This window comes from Staurois parvus, unplaced genomic scaffold (assembly GCF_062004578.1).
Source record: "Staurois parvus isolate SC_StPar_1 unplaced genomic scaffold, SC_StPar_1.0 ptg000282l, whole genome shotgun sequence".
In the NCBI taxonomy this organism is placed as follows: Eukaryota; Metazoa; Chordata; class Amphibia; order Anura; family Ranidae; genus Staurois; species Staurois parvus.
The window spans coordinates 3,923,508-3,942,239 of record NW_028318078.1 but is presented as its reverse complement, the minus strand read 5'-3'; the positions used below and the strand labels follow the sequence as shown (position 1 = coordinate 3,942,239).

The 18,732-nt window shown below is 39.6% G+C and overlaps 1 protein-coding gene across 3 annotated transcripts in view; it reads right to left on the bottom strand.

The window, feature by feature from the left end:
* CACNA2D3 (calcium voltage-gated channel auxiliary subunit alpha2delta 3) overlaps positions 1–18,732 on the bottom strand; it is a 1,248,789-nt gene that overhangs the window by 620,825 nt on the left and 609,232 nt on the right. For all 3 annotated transcript variants that reach the window (XM_089681870.1, XM_089681868.1, XM_089681867.1), the window contains 2 exons: positions 18,510–18,599; positions 10,658–10,771 (listed from right to left, as the gene is read on the bottom strand). In XM_089681870.1, coding sequence (XP_089537996.1) covers positions 10,658–10,771; positions 18,510–18,599 — 204 coding nt within the window. The remainder of the gene's footprint in view (positions 1–10,657; positions 10,772–18,509; positions 18,600–18,732) is intronic.

Below are 18,732 nucleotides of genomic sequence, written 5' to 3'. Positions count from 1 at the left end.
AGACACAGCAGTAAACATATCTAATGATGCTTCATCTTTAATGTAATTTCTATATGATTTTCACTTTTTTTTTACATGATCACTTTTGCATATTTGTTTGTATTAAATAAATATATAACCAACAATATACAAAGGAAAAGGGATTTTTAAGGTGCTCATAAAGTTCCAAACATGACGTATTGATGACTTTTGTATTATTTTTGTACTTTTGTTAATTAAATTTGTTTATTGTTATATTTTATTTATTTTTTTCTCCAGTTGCAATTTACATGCAATTATCTGTAAAATTTGGCGAAACATGTCGAGTGGGAATTGTTGCATTGTGAACTCTAAGCCATACGGAGCGCTTTGTTGGTTTTAAGCTTCCATAACTACTAATGTGATGTAGTTTTTTTATATGACAATATGTAATGAGTTTTGTATGGTTTTAGTACAACACTAAATGTTTGGAACTTTATGAGCACCTTAAAAATCCCTTTTCCATTGCATATTGTTAGTTATTTATTATATGGGATGTGGTGCTAACTGATCTCCAACCCACATGAAACAATACAGAAAAGATTAGTAAATAAATATATATTAGCCACTAGAGGGAGTTTTCAGTGTCCCTGTGAAATAACTGACACTATTTTACGTCTGTTGAGTTAAGATATTAGCAACATCTTCATTCCATTGTCACATCCTTAATAATCGTAAACAAAAACAGACAAAATGTACTTTATCCATTTTCAGAACAGAACCAATTTTCCTGCCAAAAAAGTCTCCATTCCCCTGGCATGCGTTCACAAAGTTTCCCTTCAAAGTTACACTCACTTTATTAGGTACACCTTGCTAGTGCCAAGAAATTATCCCCCACACCATTACACCACCACCACCAGCCTGAACCGTTGATTCAAGGCAGGGTAGATCCATGCTTTCTTGTTGTTTACACCAAATTCTGACCTTACCATCTGAATGTCACAGCACCCAGTCTGCCATTTCTCCACTGACATCAACAAGGCATTTTTGTCCACACATCTGCTGCTCACTGGATATTTTCTCTTTTTTGGATCATTTTCTGTAAACCCTAGAGTTGGTTGTGTGTGAAAATCCCAGTAGATCAGCAGTTTTTTAAATACTCAGACAAACCCATCTGGCACCAACAATCATGATACGTTAAAAGTAAATTAAATCCCCTTTCTTCCCCATTCTGATGCTTGGTTTGAACTTTAGTAAGTCGTCTTCATCATGTCTACATGCCTAAATGCATTGAGTTGCAGCCATGTGATTGGCTGATTAGCAATTTGTGTTACCAAGCAATTGAACAGGTATACCTAATAAAGTGCCCGGTCAGTACATAAAGCCCCCCCAACACGCACCAACCTTCCACCTCAATTGGGAGCACAGTCCACTATACATTTTTACAGTCAGATACTTTCCAATATTTGCAGGAGTGGAGGAGCTGGAGATCTGCAGCTTTCCTCTCATTTCCATGCTCAAAGTGCTGCACACAGAAACTCCATTGTTCTTCTGTTCTTCTTCTGGGCCACCAACAGAAGTGTCCATCAAGGGCAAGTGGGACAAGGAGGAGCAATATGCCAAGGAATATTGGAAGAGATTTTCAGGGAGCTTGATGCTAAAAAGCCAATCCAGATCAGAAATTTCCAAGTGTATGTGAGCTCCAAAAAGGCATCATCAAGAAGCACTGGGATCTTAACACTTATTTGTTCAGAAGGGTAGTAAATCCAAAATGAATCCAAATCTATTTAACAAGCTGGCTTGCTCACAAAATATTGCTTGCTTAAATTAAGGTTCTTCTCTGGTGGGAACCCAGAAAATCAAAGCATTAAACTTACAACAGAAGGGAAGACCAAATGGCAAAGGAGTCCCAACCTACTTTAACTGTATGTACCCTATAGAAACAACTATACTGATATGGACCCATTTTCTATTCATCCTGGTGCTCCTGTGTACAGTTCGTGCTATATTTTGAACCCAGATCAGGAGATTGACAAATGCAGCTAGCTACAAGGACAGAACTGGGATCACCATCAACACTCATTCAAGATTACATACTAGCAATGCAAAAGAATCAAACTTACCTGCAGTCCTCCAGCCAAGATAACCAAAATGCTAGCCACCCACCCAAACCTGAATAGCAATCCTCCATCAGACCTTTGGCCACTTGAACAGGCATGCAGTTTCCATTCACCTTCCTTGTCACAGTCACCTGTAGCTTTGAGAATTTTTAACATGGAAATACTGACCTCTTGCAATCCCTGCAGTGGTGACTCATCTGGAATAACAACCAGCTGCAGCTGCACCACAACCCAAAAATGATGGCCACACACATCAATCAGTATTAGTAATCAAGAACAGCAGTCAACCACAAAGCATCCTTGCTGAGCTGACTGATAACCCCATCACACATCCAGCACACACACTAACACACACACACACATTTTGCAGCTTTCGCAGCCTCTGCGCTTCGGGGAGGCTTGTTCACAATATTTTTGAGTGTGTCTGTGGAAATGTATCTTCATTCAACAAAAAAAGAAATTTGTGAGTTTGGATACTGATATAAGAAGACCTGGCTCACGATTGGCATTCCAATTCATCCCAACAATGTTCAAAAGGCATGGAGTCAGGGCACTGTGAAGATCTCTTAAATTCTTCCTACTAAACTTGTCAACCATGCCATTATGGACCTGGCTTTCTGCACAGGGGCACAGTCATGGTGGAACAATAAAGAGCCATCTACAAACTGTTTTCAAAAGGTTCACAATCATCTAAAATTTAGCTACACAAACATGGTGCTGTGGCACCCAGGGGTGCTAAACGTGTTCCCCCAGGGTGCTGCGAGCATAGACCCATTTTGCCCTGGATCAGCATCTTTAGTCTGATGTGAAGGAGAGGCTTTGATGTGAAGGGGGACTGTTGATGTGAAGGAGGTCTTCTGATGTGAAGTGTTACTAAACCCAAGACTCTGCATTCATTATATCTGGTCTCCCACAGTACACACAACATAGAATTGCAATTATTTTAGTAAATATAAACTGCTAAATACCTTTTCACATGAGCAGTTAGAGCAGTCTTGTGACTTCTATCAGTGACCAGCAAAGCACTAGTTAAAGCTTGTAGGAGGAGTTTGTATTCTCCTCTCACTGTCCTATGAGACTGCAGGACCCCTCACCCTCTATGTGGACAGTGCTGATTGGTCCTGTGATGATCATGTGCACTCTCCCAAGAAAAAAAAAAACTCTCCAGCAATACACACCAAACTGAGCATGTGCAGTTTTTCCCCAAGGCTCTGTTCTATCAGGAGATGAGTCAGGGACAGCGGAAGAAGGGGAGGATCAGAGAAGACAGGATTGAACATCCTTTTTACACAATGCAGAGGAATAACTCCTTAAGTTCTACAGTAAGTATAACAAGCATGCGTTACTGCATATACAGACTGATTTTTCTGTTGTGGATTTATTAACACTTTTACCACTTGACCTCCAGAGGATTTACCCCCCTTCCTGGCCAGGCAATTTTTTGTGTTACGGCGCTGAGTTACTTTAATGGACATTTGAGCGGTCATGCAATACTGCACCCAAAAATTTAACTTTTTTTTCAGTGGTATTTGATCACCTGTGCATTTTTTATTTTTTTGCGCTATAAAAAAAAAATCCTGACAATTTTGAGAAAAAAATGTCCAGTAAAATTTTTTTTTAAAAATCTAGTTTTGTCATATATTTAGGCCAAAATGTATTCTGCATAATGTCTTCACTAAAAAAAATCCCAATACGTGTAAATTAATTGGTTTACATGAAAGTTATAGTGTTTACAAATGGTGATATAGATACTGGGATTTTTTTTAAATTTTATTTTTACTAGTAATGGCGGCAATCAGCGACTTATAGCGGGACTGCGGCGGGCATTCTGACACTGGGGAGAACTGACCTGGTGTCACTGATATCCCCAGTGACACCAATACAGTGATCAGTGCTAATAAAAACCACTGACACTGTACTAATGGCACTGGGCATGAAGGGGTTAACATGTGGGGCAATCAAAGGGTTCACTGTGTGCTGGGTGTGTTTTACTGTGGGGCTGTGTTTGTGCTTCACTGTAAGCACACTGCTTTGTATGGCTGTGCTGTGCACCACCATGCAAAGCAGTGTGCATGAGCTGACAGGGAGGAGAACAGTTTTGTTTACATACAGTTCTCCCCCTTCCCCCCGCCTGAGATTCTCGGCAATCATCAAGCGCCAGCGAGTAATCACCGGTCTGGACCCGGTGATTGACAGTTGTAGCCGCGATTGCCGGTGCGTGTAGGGCACGCACACGCCCCCTATCCGGAAATGCAAAATCACATATACAGTTGCAAGAAAAAGTATGTGAACCTTTTGGGATTATGTGGAGTTTTGCATGAATTGGGCATAAAATGTGCTCTGAACGTCATCTAAGTCACAACAATAGAAGAACACAGTCTGCTGAACATAATACTACACAAACATTAGATGTTGCCATGGTTTAATTGCACATAACATGTAAACATTCACAGTGCAGGGAGGAAAAAGTATGTGAGGCCCTAGCTTAATGACTTCTCCCAGAGCTAATTAGAGCCAGGAGTGAGCCAACCTTGACTCCAATCAGTGTGATTATATTGGATGTGTTGCTGACAGCTGTCCTGCCCTTAAAAAACACACACCTGTTTTGGGTTTACTGGTTTCAAGAAGCACTGTCTGATGTGAACCATGCTTTGCAGAAAAGAGCTCTCAGAAGACCTACGATCAAGAATTGTTGACTTGCATGAAGCTGGAAAGGGTTACAAAAGTATCTCCAAAAGCCTTGATGTTCATGTGTCCACGGTAAGACAGACTGTCTACAAATGGAGAAAGTTTAGCACTGTTGCTACTCTCCCTAGGCATGGTCGTCCTGTAAAAATGACCGCAAGAGCACAGCGCAGAATGCTGCATGAGGTAAAGAAGAATCCCAGAGTGTCAGCTAAAGACCTACAGAAATCTCTGGCACATGCTAACATTTTTGTTGACACATCTACAATAAGGAAAACATTAAACAAGAATGGAGTACATGGGAGGGCACCACGGAGGAAGCCATTGCTGTCCAAAAAGAATATTGCAGTACGTTTGAAGTTTGCAAAAGAGCACCTGGATGTTCCACAGCACTACTGGCAAAATATACTGTGGACAGATGAAACCAAGATTGAGTTGTTTGGGAAGAACACACAACACTATGTGTGGAGAAAAAAAGGCACAGCACACCAACATCAAAACCTCATACCCACTGTAAAACATGGCGGAGGGAGCATCATGGTTTGGGGCTGCTTTGCTGCCTCAGGGCCTAGACGGATTGTTGTCATTGATGGGAAAATGAATTCCAGAGTTTATCAAGACATTTTGCAGGAAAACGTACGACCATCTGTCCGCCAACTGAAGCTCCGCAGAGGATGGGTGATGCAACAGGACAATGACCCAAAGCATACAAGTAATTCAACAAAACAATGGCTGCAACAGCACAGAATACGCCTTCTGGAGTGGCCCAGTCAGAGTCCTGACCTCAACCCAATTGAAATGCTGTGGCATGACCTTAAGAGAGCGATTCACATCAGATATCCCAAGAATATTGCTACACTGAAACAGTTTTGTGAAGAGGAGTGGTCCAAAATTACTCCAGATCATTGTGCAGGTCTGATCTGCAACTACAGGAAACGTTTGGTTGAGGTTATTGCTGCCAAAGGAGGGTCAACCAGTTATTAAGTCCAAAGGTTCACATACTTTTTCCTCCCTGCACTGTGAATGTTTACATGTTATGTGCAATTAAACCATGGCAACATCTAATGTTTGTGTAGTATTATGTTCAGCAGACTGTGTTCTTCTATTGTTGTGACTTAGATGACGTTCAGAGCACATTTTATGCCCAATTCATGCAAAACTCCACGTATTCCCAAGGGATTCACATACTATTTCTTGCAACTGTATATATGTGATTTTGCGCACCCGTGCCGCCCTGTAGCAGTATAACTGCTATAGGGCGGACGGGAAGCAGTTAATATCATTAAGACAGATGTGTGCATTGTTCCAGGTCCAGCTTTTACATTGATAAGTAACATTTGTTTTGTTTTTACATTTTAGACTGGCACGTCTTGAGATTTTGCATACTTTTAAAGGTTTGTGCAACTGACAAAAACATTGAGAAATGATGGTCTAAAATATATTTGTATGCTTTGTCCAAAGATTTCTTGCAAAAATTAGCACCTTCATATTGAGCAATTATATATGGACAAAGAACTAGCATTGTGAAAAAGGTCATTGTATGGATGACTGTTATTTGTATTTATTGAACGTCATGTTATCTTTTGCTTTTTCATCTTTTAAAAAGCACATTTTTGGTGTTATTGTAATATATATATATATATATATATATATATATATATATATATATATATATACACATAGCCAAAGGTTTGTGGACTCCGGACAAACGCACCAATATGTATATATATATATATATATATATATATATATATATATATACATACACATTTGTAAACACTATAACTTTCATGTAAACCAATTAATATACATGCCTTGGGATTTTTTGTAATGAAGACATGATGCAGAATACATTTTGGCCTAAATATATGAGAAAACTAGATTTTTTCAATTTTTTTTACTGGACATGTTTAATAGCAAAAAGTCAAAAATATAGGTTTTTTTGTCCGGAGTCCACAAACTTTTGGCTATGTATAAATATATATATATATATATATATATATATATATATATATATATTACAATAACACCAAAAATGTGCTTTTTAAAAGATAAAAAAGCAAACGATAACATGACGTTCAATAAATACAAATAACAGCCACCCATACAATGACCTTTTTCACAATGCTAGTTCTTTGTCCATATATGATTGCTCAATATGAAGGTGCTAATTTTTGCATCTATCCTCCAATATTATAAAATGTACAAAAAATTAGGATTTTGTCATTTTCCACACACTTCACAGGTTTTAAATTTTTTTTTTTTAAAGATCACAGACAATTGTTTTGCTGTATTTTGTCATCTTCAACAATTATCCCTGTCATAGGTTTCAATGCTCTTTAATCACACCTGTTGTCTCCCACCCACTGCTAAAGATGATCTCATTGATTTTTCTACAATATCAAAGCATCTTCACTTGTATTGCACAAATACTGTGCTTTAAAATGTAAAAAAAAAAAAAAGATAAAAGAGTTTATTTTAAGGTTTGCAAGTGACATCTATGGTGTCAAATATGATGAAAGCTCTGTTTACTCATGACACCAGTGAACAGGACTTGTCCAGGTATAATAACCCACTGAGCTTTAAGTGTAAAGTAAACTTCAGGAACCATAAAACAGTGTAACAGTGAAAAACAAGCATTTTCCAGGGAGAAAGAAATCAATAACAAATATTGCAGTTACTTGCAGAGAATAGTCATTATTTTGGCTTCCACCATCTACTTGCTTAATAGAAAACGCCTTCTATTTTAGTTCTACTTAGAACTAAGGCCTAGAAGTCACATAAATTCATTGGGTGCCTGGCATTGAAGGTTCACATCTAACGAGTTAAAATTACATGAGCCTAACATTCAAATGTACGCTGCAAATGCCTGCCTTTTGTAAAGGCTTTGGAGCATCAGTCCTCCCTCTGTACACATAGAGCTCAGTAGTAAGGTGAGACCACCTGGATTTGGTGTATAGGGTGGTGTTCAATGACGTTATCCACGGATAGTCCCAATATAAAGCAATACTGATAGAGATAATATATATTATATAACATATGTTAAAGTTTTGTGGTTAACAGTTAAAATGTATCTATAACCTTTTTTTGTTTTAGTATTGTAAAGAATAGAGAAGGATTAGAACTCCTATCATCTTACTGTTTTTAGGTTAAGTAGGGGAATGCTAGAACCTCAGTCAGCCTTTTATTGTTTCACCAAACAAATAAGCTTATCTCTACACCCTGGCTGATATCTTCATGCAACAGAGGCTAGGCTCTTCTCAGCCCTATCCACTAGGTACTTAAAGAAGGTAAAAGGTTGTCTAAGGAAATGGAAATGATGGAAAACCTCTCTAATGGAGCCCCGGATAACAGGAAAACCTGACAGGGGTTCTAATCCTTCCCAAGGATCTAATGTATATGGAAACCAGTAAGTTGTTTCTTACATAAGTAACTACTAAGCTTAAGATGTCCACACACAACCCAATAATTGCAAATAATGAAAGAGAGCTGAGCAGCGCTCACTATAATGATGCCATGGAAAAATTACAATAATAACAAGCATTTCCAATTGTCCCAAAAATGAGATCCTCTACCCCTTAAGGTATACAATGTGGTCATTCATTGATTGTTTCCTTTTTGAATAGAAGGAAGGATATGTTCTTTAGGTGTGTACCATATTGTTGTGTTGGGTGATTCAGATGATCACACTAAGTCCTGACAGTCTAGAATCACCAGACTGAGAAAGCTGCCCATTCATTGCTATGATTATACAGGGTCTGCCATGTATATTAAACACAACTCCAAACCCACGCTCAAACAAATACAGATTATGATTTATATGGTATGTGTGTTAAATTGAACCTGTGCTCCATTTTGAAATAAAAGCTCTGCTGAACAACTGAAAACACAAGATGGTGACTTTCAATAAAGGCTTTGCAGCATAATTCTGGTATTATAGCTGTACATGGAACTACTGAGCCAAATTCATAAAAGATGTGTAATATTTCCATTGAATAAATCTGATTTATGCAACAGATTCATAAAGTTCTTCCCAATATGGCTACAACAAAAACATACCACCATATTTGATCCAAGAAAATGAGGTAAATATTACTCAATTCATCTTGTAGTAAATTGTGTTGCATGTCTAGCAACTCTGGTGCATCTTTAAAACAAGCTCATGTCATTGTTTCCAACACGTGCACCAAAATGTGTCATGCAGACATGAGACACACTTTTAAAGAGTGTCTGTAACATTCTTTGTTAATTCCAGGGGATGCTTGCTGTTATGGTTATTAGCCAGAAAAGCCCTTCATGTATCCCTCCTGCTTTGGTTTCACTTTGGTGCCAACTGTGAGGAACATCATGCCAGCCATCAGAAAGGTCCTACCAGCCATAAGACTCAAGCATACGTCCGCTGGCATGGAACCCTAACTAAATGTCCACGTGAATGTACAGGCACATCCTTCATGGAGAGTTGGCACCTAGTGGGCCCTTTAAACCAGGCCTCTACATTGGATCATTTCTGAATGGTCTTTCAGCCTAAGTTGCTGTTATTCTTGATCCTGAACCTTATGCTAGACCCTGCTATTGACCCAGCTTTCCTTTGACCTGCTGATACATCATTCTTGCCTGCCTATGTTTGCTGCCCATCTTGGTTATCAACCTCGGCCTGGACTTCTGACCAAGATTTAGCCTATTGACACTATACTTCGCTGCCCGTATGTTGCCAACCTCTGCTTGTTGGTGACTTTAATTTTGCTTATGATTTGGTGCCTTCTTACTTGACTGTTACCGAACTCAACTTGTGATCCGACATCGCTCACAGCTGGACTTGATGTATTCTGCATGCCCCATTTGCTGTGTTTCTGCTTACTTGATACCAGAGCTTCAAAGTTCCAGCTTCTTGGCACCTTCACCCTTCCATCACCCTTTCAAAACCCTTTTCCAAATTCCAGGGGTGCTCAAATGGGAATTGTGTGAGAAGCCACCCCCATCAACTCAGGATCCTCATACATGTATGTGACACTGAAACCTGGCATCACTTATTGCTAAGCTCTTCCAATTAAACTGCATCAGTAGCTAGGCACTCTCATTAGACGGGGGATACCAGTTGGTGCAGCTGAATTGCCACACATTGTTTCCCAATAGTCACACAGAGTTTAACAGAATACCATTCTATTGTCCTTACCAGAGACTAATTTAAAGTAGAACAATGACCTCCTATTCAAAATATGTGCTGTAGGACTGCATCTGTACTTCCAGTTTTCTCTTAATCTTCCTGAAAGGTCCCACAAATACCTGTTGATCCTTACAGTGAAGCCCTCCTAATTCAGCTTCCTGAGATGGTGTGGCAATGATGTGGAACTGTTCTTGAATTCAGAGTAGAGTTGCCATTCTTATGTAGGCTGTGCCTTTCCATTAAAGTGGGATGAAAACCTGTTGCAAGGGGCATGGCTATCAGCATTGTCACTGCTGATTCTGTAGCTTGTCAATTAGCACCTGGCCATACTTAGTCCTGCCCACTGCTATCTTGATTGGCAGCACTGTCTCTATTTCTAAAACCCTCCCACTGTGAGCTGTAGTGTCTGAGAGGAAAACATGAGACAACAATGGAGTATTTGGATCAGTCAGGGACGGTAAAATAAATTTTGGTTTACTTCATGAGGCTAAGCCATCATAAAGTAACTGCATTCAGGACCTACTAGATTGTCATACAGGAGCCTATAATTATACTGTAAATAATTGCAATAGTATTTTGTGAATGGAGGAATAAGCATTAACTTCCAAACCTGATGTTTCTCCGGAAAGGTTTGCTTAGACTTAAACAATGTATTTCAACTCTGACCAAGTCAACAGAATTAATATATTCACCAGCTTTAAATGTTAGGGCTTGTTCTTTTTTCACTTACCTTCCGGTCAGGCCAGTTGTACTTGGCAAATATTGTATCATATGTGTCGACAGCCCCATCAGCAATGAGCATGATAGCTTGACTGCAGATGCTTCCTTCTCCTGTGTGATTGAACTGTGGAACCATAACCAGTCAATTTGTCACAATCCCAGTTAAATTATACATTGTCACACAAGAGCATTAATTACATCATTGGGTAACACTGACTATATTTTTCAGTACAATAGGAATGTTCAGGCAAATAAACAGTATCTGAAGACCTAACTAGTTTGTAAAACGTGTAAAGTGTTCAGATTGATTTTACGGGCCACATTCTGAATCTGATTTAGACTTTTAGATTAAGGTGGAACACAAGTCAATGCCTGTGCAAAGTCCAATAGACCATAGCAAACAGTTTTTTTTTGTTACTTTAGGATGAGGAAAAATCAGATTAAACCTGACTGATTGCCACACACATTGACATGTACCTATCACAAGCTGCCTAACCTGTACTCAGGGGATATATAGATATAATTATCAAAGTAAAGATTGTAAAATAAGCATTTATGAAGAATATTTAGTTACTTTTATTTTAAAACTATTTTAAAATAATGTAAAAATCAATGCTTGAGCAAGAGTCATTGGTCTACCTGTTGTGTGGGGGTTTGAGCAAGTGTAAACATTGTTTCTCAATAAAAGCTTTTTTAGTTATTTGTAATTTCAAAGAGGAATAATGAATGGGATAATGGGATCCCAACAACACAGCCAAAACAGGCTGTCCCAAAAAAAGTATATGATAAAAACAAATATAAAAAATGGATTCTGTTCCTAGTCATATATACTGTATAGCATAGGCAGCTCAATGGCTTCTAACTGCACCTTGGGAGGTTGAGCTCATCAATCTTCCTTTTCTAATCTGTCCAGCTATACTCCTACACAGATAATAACAGTTCATTACACCCTACATTTCCTAAATCACTTAACTGTCAAGGCAAAATGGCAGTGTCTCTGCAACCCCCCAGCCCGCCCATATTAATCCAGGTTGCTGTCCTTCGCTGACCCACTGGCAATAAAATCACTGGTGTAGGTGAGTAGAGGTCATCACTCCATTGTTCATTTGAAAGTGCTAGGGCCTAGCCTTTGTCACATGGATGTCACACACTCCCCCATATCAGAAAGAGCCAGATAGTATCCCAGCTGCAACAGGGGAAGGAGTGGTGGGGAAGCCCCTGATAAAGTGAGTATCAGTAAATCAGGAGGGCATTAGCAAGATTATGGTGTCTCTTTAAAGCCTAAGTTTAGTAAAAATATGTTTTTAAAAATCAGCACAAGAGACATTACTTATGGTCAATGTGATGTGTCCTTTGTGCTGCTTTCTGCTGTTTTATTTGAAATCTTGTGTCCTCTCATTCTCTCCTACTCCCACGGCCAAAATTTTCCCATGCCAAGGAAATAAATAAAACTGAAAAACCAATCTTATGCACTCATCAAGATTGCTGACAATGACCACCTTTAATTCCCCCTCCCCTTCATTCATAAAAAATGTACTGTAGTTTTTATGAATGAAAAGTGCTCTATGAGGACCGGCGGAGCCTGGCACTGAAAGTTTATGACTGTAGCGGAAGGGGGATTGGAAGAGATAACTTGCATTGCTATATGTAATGTCCCTTGTGATTATTTTTTTTTACTTTTTTTTTTTTTTACTAAACTTAGGTCTTTAATCCATTTTTCTCCTGTTTATAGACTACTGAAATCATGAAAAATCAAGCAAAAAAACTTGAAAAGGTTATTTTCAAGCTGCAAAATGAAATATGTGAATTATCAAGCAGAGATAATTAGCTTGTGCAGCATTATGAATGTAATATGTTGGGGCAGAAAAGGAGAAAATGCATGTCTGAAGGGATGCCTAATTTTATATAACAGCATCAGTGGTCTGGTATTTCCAAGCAAGAAGCAGATGTCGGCTCATGATGAAGAGTACTCTATTATGGCACCAACTGGTTCAGAACGGTCCAGGGATTTTGGTGAATTATTTCTGTTACACTGCAGCAGTACAATTAGCTTGTAGAGGAAACCATATATTATAAGGTTATATGAATTGTTTTAGTGCACATAGCAAATGTGTATCCAATACTGTCTGTTCAGGAGTGAGTTCATTTAGACGTATTTGTTTTTGACTTCTAAATGAGTTACAGTTGCAAGAAAAAGTATGTGAACCCCTTGGGATTACGTGGAGTTTTGCATGAATTGGGCATAAAATGTGCTCTGAACGTCATCTAAGTCACAACAATAGAAGAACACAGTCTGCTGAACATAATACTACACAAACATTAGATGTTGCCATGGTTTAATTGCACATAACATGTAAACATTCACAGTGCAGGGAAGAAAAAGTATGTGAGGCCCTAGCTTAATGACTTCTCCCAGAGCTAATTGGAGCCAGGAGTGAGCCAACCTTGACTCCAATCAGTGTGATGATATTGAATGTGTTGCTGACAGCTGTCCTGCCCTTAAAAGACACACACCTGTTTTGGGTTTACTGGTTTCAAGAAGCACTGTCTGATGTGAACCATGCCTCGCAGAAAAGAGCTCTCAGAAGACCTACGACCAAGAATTGTTGACTTGCATGAAGCTGGAAAGGGTTACAAAAGTATCTCCAAAAGCCTTGATGTTCATGTGTCCACGGTAAGACAGACTGTCTACAAATGGAGAAAGTTTAGCACTGTTGCTACTCTCCGTAGGTGTGGTTGTCCTGTAAAAATGACTGCAAGAGCACAGCACAGAATGCTGCATGAGGTAAAGAAGAATCCCAGAGTGTCAGCTAAAGACCTATCGAAATCTCTGGCACATGCTAACATTTTTGTTGACACATCTACAATAAGGAAAACATTAAACAAGAATGGAGTGCATGGGAGGACACCACGGAGGAAGCCATTGCTGTCCAAAAAGAATATTGCAGTACGTTTGAAGTTTGCAAAAGAGCACCTGTATGTTCCAGAGCACTGCTGGCAAAATATACTGTGGACAGATGAAACCAAGATTGAGTTGTTTGGGAAGAACACACAACACTATGTGTGGAGAAAAAAAGGCACAGCACACCAACATCAAAACCTCTTCCCCACTGTAAAACATGGCGGAGGGAGCATCATGGTTTGGGGCTGGTTTGCTGCCTCAGGGCCTGAACGGATTGTTGTCATTGATGGGAAAATGAATTCCAGAGTTTATCAAGACATTTTGCAGGAAAACGTACGACCATCTGTCCGCCAACAGAAGCTCCGCAGAGGATGGGTGATGCAACAGGACAATGACCCAAAGCATACAAGTAATTCAACAAAACAATGGCTGCAACAGCACAGAATACGCCTTCTGGAGTGGCCCAGTCAGAGTCCTGACCTCAACCCGATTGAAATGCTGTGGCATGACCTTAAGAGAGCGATTCACACCAGACATCCCAAGAATATTGCTACACTGAAACAGTTTTGTGAAGAGGAGTGGTCCAAAATTACTCCAGATCGTTGTGCAGGTCTGATCTGCAACTACAGGAAACGTTTGGTTGTGGTTATTGCTGCCAAAGGAGGGTCAAGCAGTTATTAAGTCCAAAGGTTCACATACTTTTTCCTCCCTGCACTGTGAATGTTTACATGTTATGTGCAATTAAACCATGGCAACATCTAATGTTTGTGTAGTATTATGTTCAGCAGACTGTGTTCTTCTATTGTTGTGACTTAGATGACGTTCAGAGCACATTTTATGCCCAATTCATGCAAAACTCCACATAATCCCAAGGGGTTCACATACTTTTTCTTGCAACTGTATAATGGACTCGTATACATTAGAAAAAAGTACTGGGGAGAGTACAAAAGGGAAGAAAGTAAACAATCATGGAGAGGAAGAGGTGAAAGAATACTGGCAAAGAGAAGATAATAATGGACTGGGAATGAAATGAGAATCAAGAGAAGGCATGATGTGATCAAATCATCGACAGCATACAATATAACATAGGATAGAAAGGACAGCAATGAGGAGAAAGGTAATGCACAATTTCAAAGACACTGGGACACAATACAGTAGCTACAATGCCTCAAATTAAGGTATAGCGCAAAGCATAGGGGATCAGAGAACGGTACATACTGCATACATATGGCACTGTGGAGAGAGAATGGGGTGGAGAGCATTGTGAACAAATGCATGCATGATTGGGGTGTAGTGAAGACTGTGAAGAAAGTGTCAGGAAACTAGTACAGCTAATTCTAATTCTTCTACATACAATGCTCATTCCCCTGCAGCTAATGCTCATGCATGTGTACCAGCACACAGACGAGCTCAGGCTAATATCCATCATGCACTGACATGTAGGCTCATTTCTGTGTCCTCGTGCATTGGCGCCAAGCTGCCTATTTAAAGGAGACTCTGCTGTGTACTAATCACTAGATGTTCTTCAGCTTCCTGTGATCCATGTTCTTGTGTTCCTGTTTGTACTGACTGATCTTCCACTGCTGACATGGTTTGTTCCTGACCTTGCTCTGTGGATTCTGGGTTCTGACCTCAGCTTTCCCTAGACCAGGCCCGGACTGGGACAAAAATAGGCCTGAGCATTTTATACTGAGCAGCCAATTTTTCTGGGGGTGGGGGGGGGGGGGGTGTTGCAAGGGCTTTAATGGGGCAGTTGGTGATGGAATATTCACAGAGTCGGCCCTCCGCATAGTAATGTAAAGGAGCAGTGTGATATAAAGGGGACTGCACTGTAGAGGGGCACTGTATTGAATACAGTGCCCCTTTACAGCGCAGTCCCCTTTATATCATAGTGGGGAGAAACCTGTCAGAGATGTTACTACAGACAGTGTGTGTATAGCTGCAACAGAAGCTAGAGTAGAAACTAGGAAAAGAGGAGCAATGCAGGAATGGGTTGTGGTTTAGCTAAAACCATAAAAATACAGTAAGGAACACCAGACCAACATGTGATAAAAAGTCCAAGATAATTTTATTTCTTATTAAAAAAGTAATATAATCTCGATATACACCCGAACCTGGTTGTGCTGGAAACATTTCCAGGAATCCATGTCCTATAGGGAGCTCCTTTTGGAATGCCCTGACTCCTCTTCACTCCTGCTATTGGCCAGTATGTTGGGCCAAAACTTAGGATACCTCTGTAAGTGATCCTGGAGCTGTTTTACTATCAGTGTAACACTAGGCCACCCTGGGGGGGTGTTTCCTCGAGTTGAAAGATATGGATAGGGATGGGCAACTGGCGGACTAGAATCCCTGTGTCACCTTCCTTACCGCTCCCACCCTCCCCTCCTTCTGTTCCTTTCCCTCTCACCCCCCCCCCCCCCCACCAGCTGCTCCATTTATTCTACCTGACTCACTCTAGCTCTGTGAAAATGAAAACACAAGAAAATAACTATAAACTGTTAACCAGGTGGAACCAAGAGCCTACGGCCCTTGCCTTTATTTTCCCCCTCTCCCTCTAATCTATGCTGGAGAGGATGTGGACAGAGGGGTACGCTCCTTCATATGCGGTGGGAATGTCCCAAGATCAGGTCCTATTGGGAGTAGATATGGGATTCTAGAGGTAGACCTCCTCATCTCACCGTCGCACTTCTTGATCCATGCCCCCACTATCCCACTAGCTCTATATAAACGTAATGCTCTTCCTCACATGCTTAATGCAGCTAAGCATTTAATTCCGATACATCGGAAGAGCGTTTCCATTCTTAGTCATGGTGACTGGATTAAGAAGGCCACGGAAATCATGGAGGCCCAGGAGTGGGTGGCTACATGTAGGGAATCGAAGGCCCATTTTCTCTTCCGCTGGGCACTGGATCTGATGCAACCCCCTCTAGTCTGGATATCACCCTATTAGTCCATCAACTTGTCCAAGCAAACCAACAGACTTAATCTTTTTTTTTCTCTAGTTGTTGGCTTAGTGGCAGGCCATGGTGGGAGATTGGGTGGAGTTCAGTTTTGTTACCGTCCTCTTCGGATACACTTTAGGTTCGCTAACTGTATTGCTGCCTCCTTAATGTGACTAAGTTGGCACATTTTGATGGCTAGTCACTTTGAGGAGGTACTTTATGGCTTAGCTGCCCTATTCACTGGTGGGGCGGTACAGCTGAGGTCGTACGGATAAGATAGGTCATTTGTACCATTTTTTTTTATTCCTGTGTGTGTTTTTTCTCTTTCCTTTTATCCCTTTTTTTTGTGCATGGGGCACTCCATCGCAGCACTTGGGTACGCACTGGTGTATCCCTGGGGACTGTTAGTTCTCTTGAATGTACCCCAAGCATGTTATAAATGCTGCACTTCACCTTTATGCCTGTTGGAATGTGGACTTCATGGGTACTGAACTACATGTTGTAATTGATGCTGCAGGTATGTTGGCTCCCATTTATGTACCCTATTATTATTTGTTTTTTATTATTTGTTTCTTATTGTTTTGTACAATAAAAATTCTAAAAAAAATTCTTAAAAAAAACAATATCTGTGCTGGGGACTGTCAGAACCTACAAGCACTCTTTTTTCAGCCAAAAAAGAAAAAAAACAGGAAACTTCAATTCTAGCAATTCTTATACAGTATATTTTATGTTCCAATATATTTATACAGAGACACAACACACATTGTTGCAGAACTTAGGTTATGTTGCTGAAGCCTAACCTATATATATAAAATATACAATATATATTAAAAAGACACTGCCACCTACCCATTTAGGGCAAATTGACAGTGCCTACCCATTAGCAAAGTATACTCACCTTTCCAGCAATGTCTTACTGCATCCCTGCTTCTCGGGCAAGGGGGCAGTGATATCATCCATCCTAGCAAGTTATAGTGCCGTCCAACAACAGGCGAATTCTCAGGGTGGGTATCTGCAGCAGGGACGTAGCAATAGGAAGTAGGGTAAGGTATATATACGTGGTTGGGGAGCTTGGCTATAAAAGCACTTTTAAATGGGTAGGTGACAGTGACTATTTAATGTATAGGTAAGATATATAGGTTAAGCCTAGGCAACATGACCTAAGTTCTGCTGCAAAGTGCACTGCAAGTGGTTGCATCTTAATACAGAGGTACATTTTCAGAACTGTTATACATCCAAACACTTATTTCCCAAATGTAAGTCAGAAATGGTTTTTCTTTTTCAGATTCCTGACGAAAATGACTTAGACATCACTAAAAAACACACACACTGTCAAGAACATTAAAGCACTACGGTTGGAGTATATTATTCACTTCAATACCATTGACAAGTTTTTTGTGATCAAACACAATTAAGTCCATAACTGATTCAATTGTTTGTATGCAACTAATTCAAAGCAACAAATGCTTTTAAGAATTTGTGATTATCAGCCATTGAAAGTAACTGATTTTTATTTAATTGGCTGCAATGAAAAACATAATTACATAAAAACATCAAAAACTATTATTTGCTTCTGTTCTGGGGGGCTGGGAGGTACATTTTACTGAACAGTCTATGTTGGTGGATTTTCTAAGAAACATTGAATACCTTCCAGATGGAAAAGCTATATATTTATAGAAGTCTTAGAATATATTAGTGTCAACAAACATGAGCTGATACGTTCCAACTGAAAAGAAGGGATAATTACAGAGGTGGCATTCGTCCAAACTTAATTGTTGATTAACGGCATCAAAAGCTGCTTTAAAAAAAAAAAATCTTATTATGTGTCAACATTTCCGAGTATTACTGTGACATCTGATGAGGACAACTGACAGCTCCGTACAATATCCGTCAATTTCAATGTACAAATAGGTTTTCAAAATTGCTTGTAATTTTATTACTCTTCAATTATCTATAAAAGCACACAGTAACATATCAAAAGGGAAAATGGTAAGACCTGTGGATGAGCAAATACTTACTTCACTCAACAAATCAAAGGCTTCATTCAATGCATTGTCCAACATTCCAATTCCTTTTGCAGAAAGTTTATCCAAATGTTCCCTGAAATGCTAAAACACAAGAGAGAAAAGACAAATATGGAATTAGACTAGCAACATTAACTATAAAGAAATAAATGTGATAATAAAATCCAGATAATTATCAACACCTATTATATTGCACTGAATGTGATCAATATGTGAA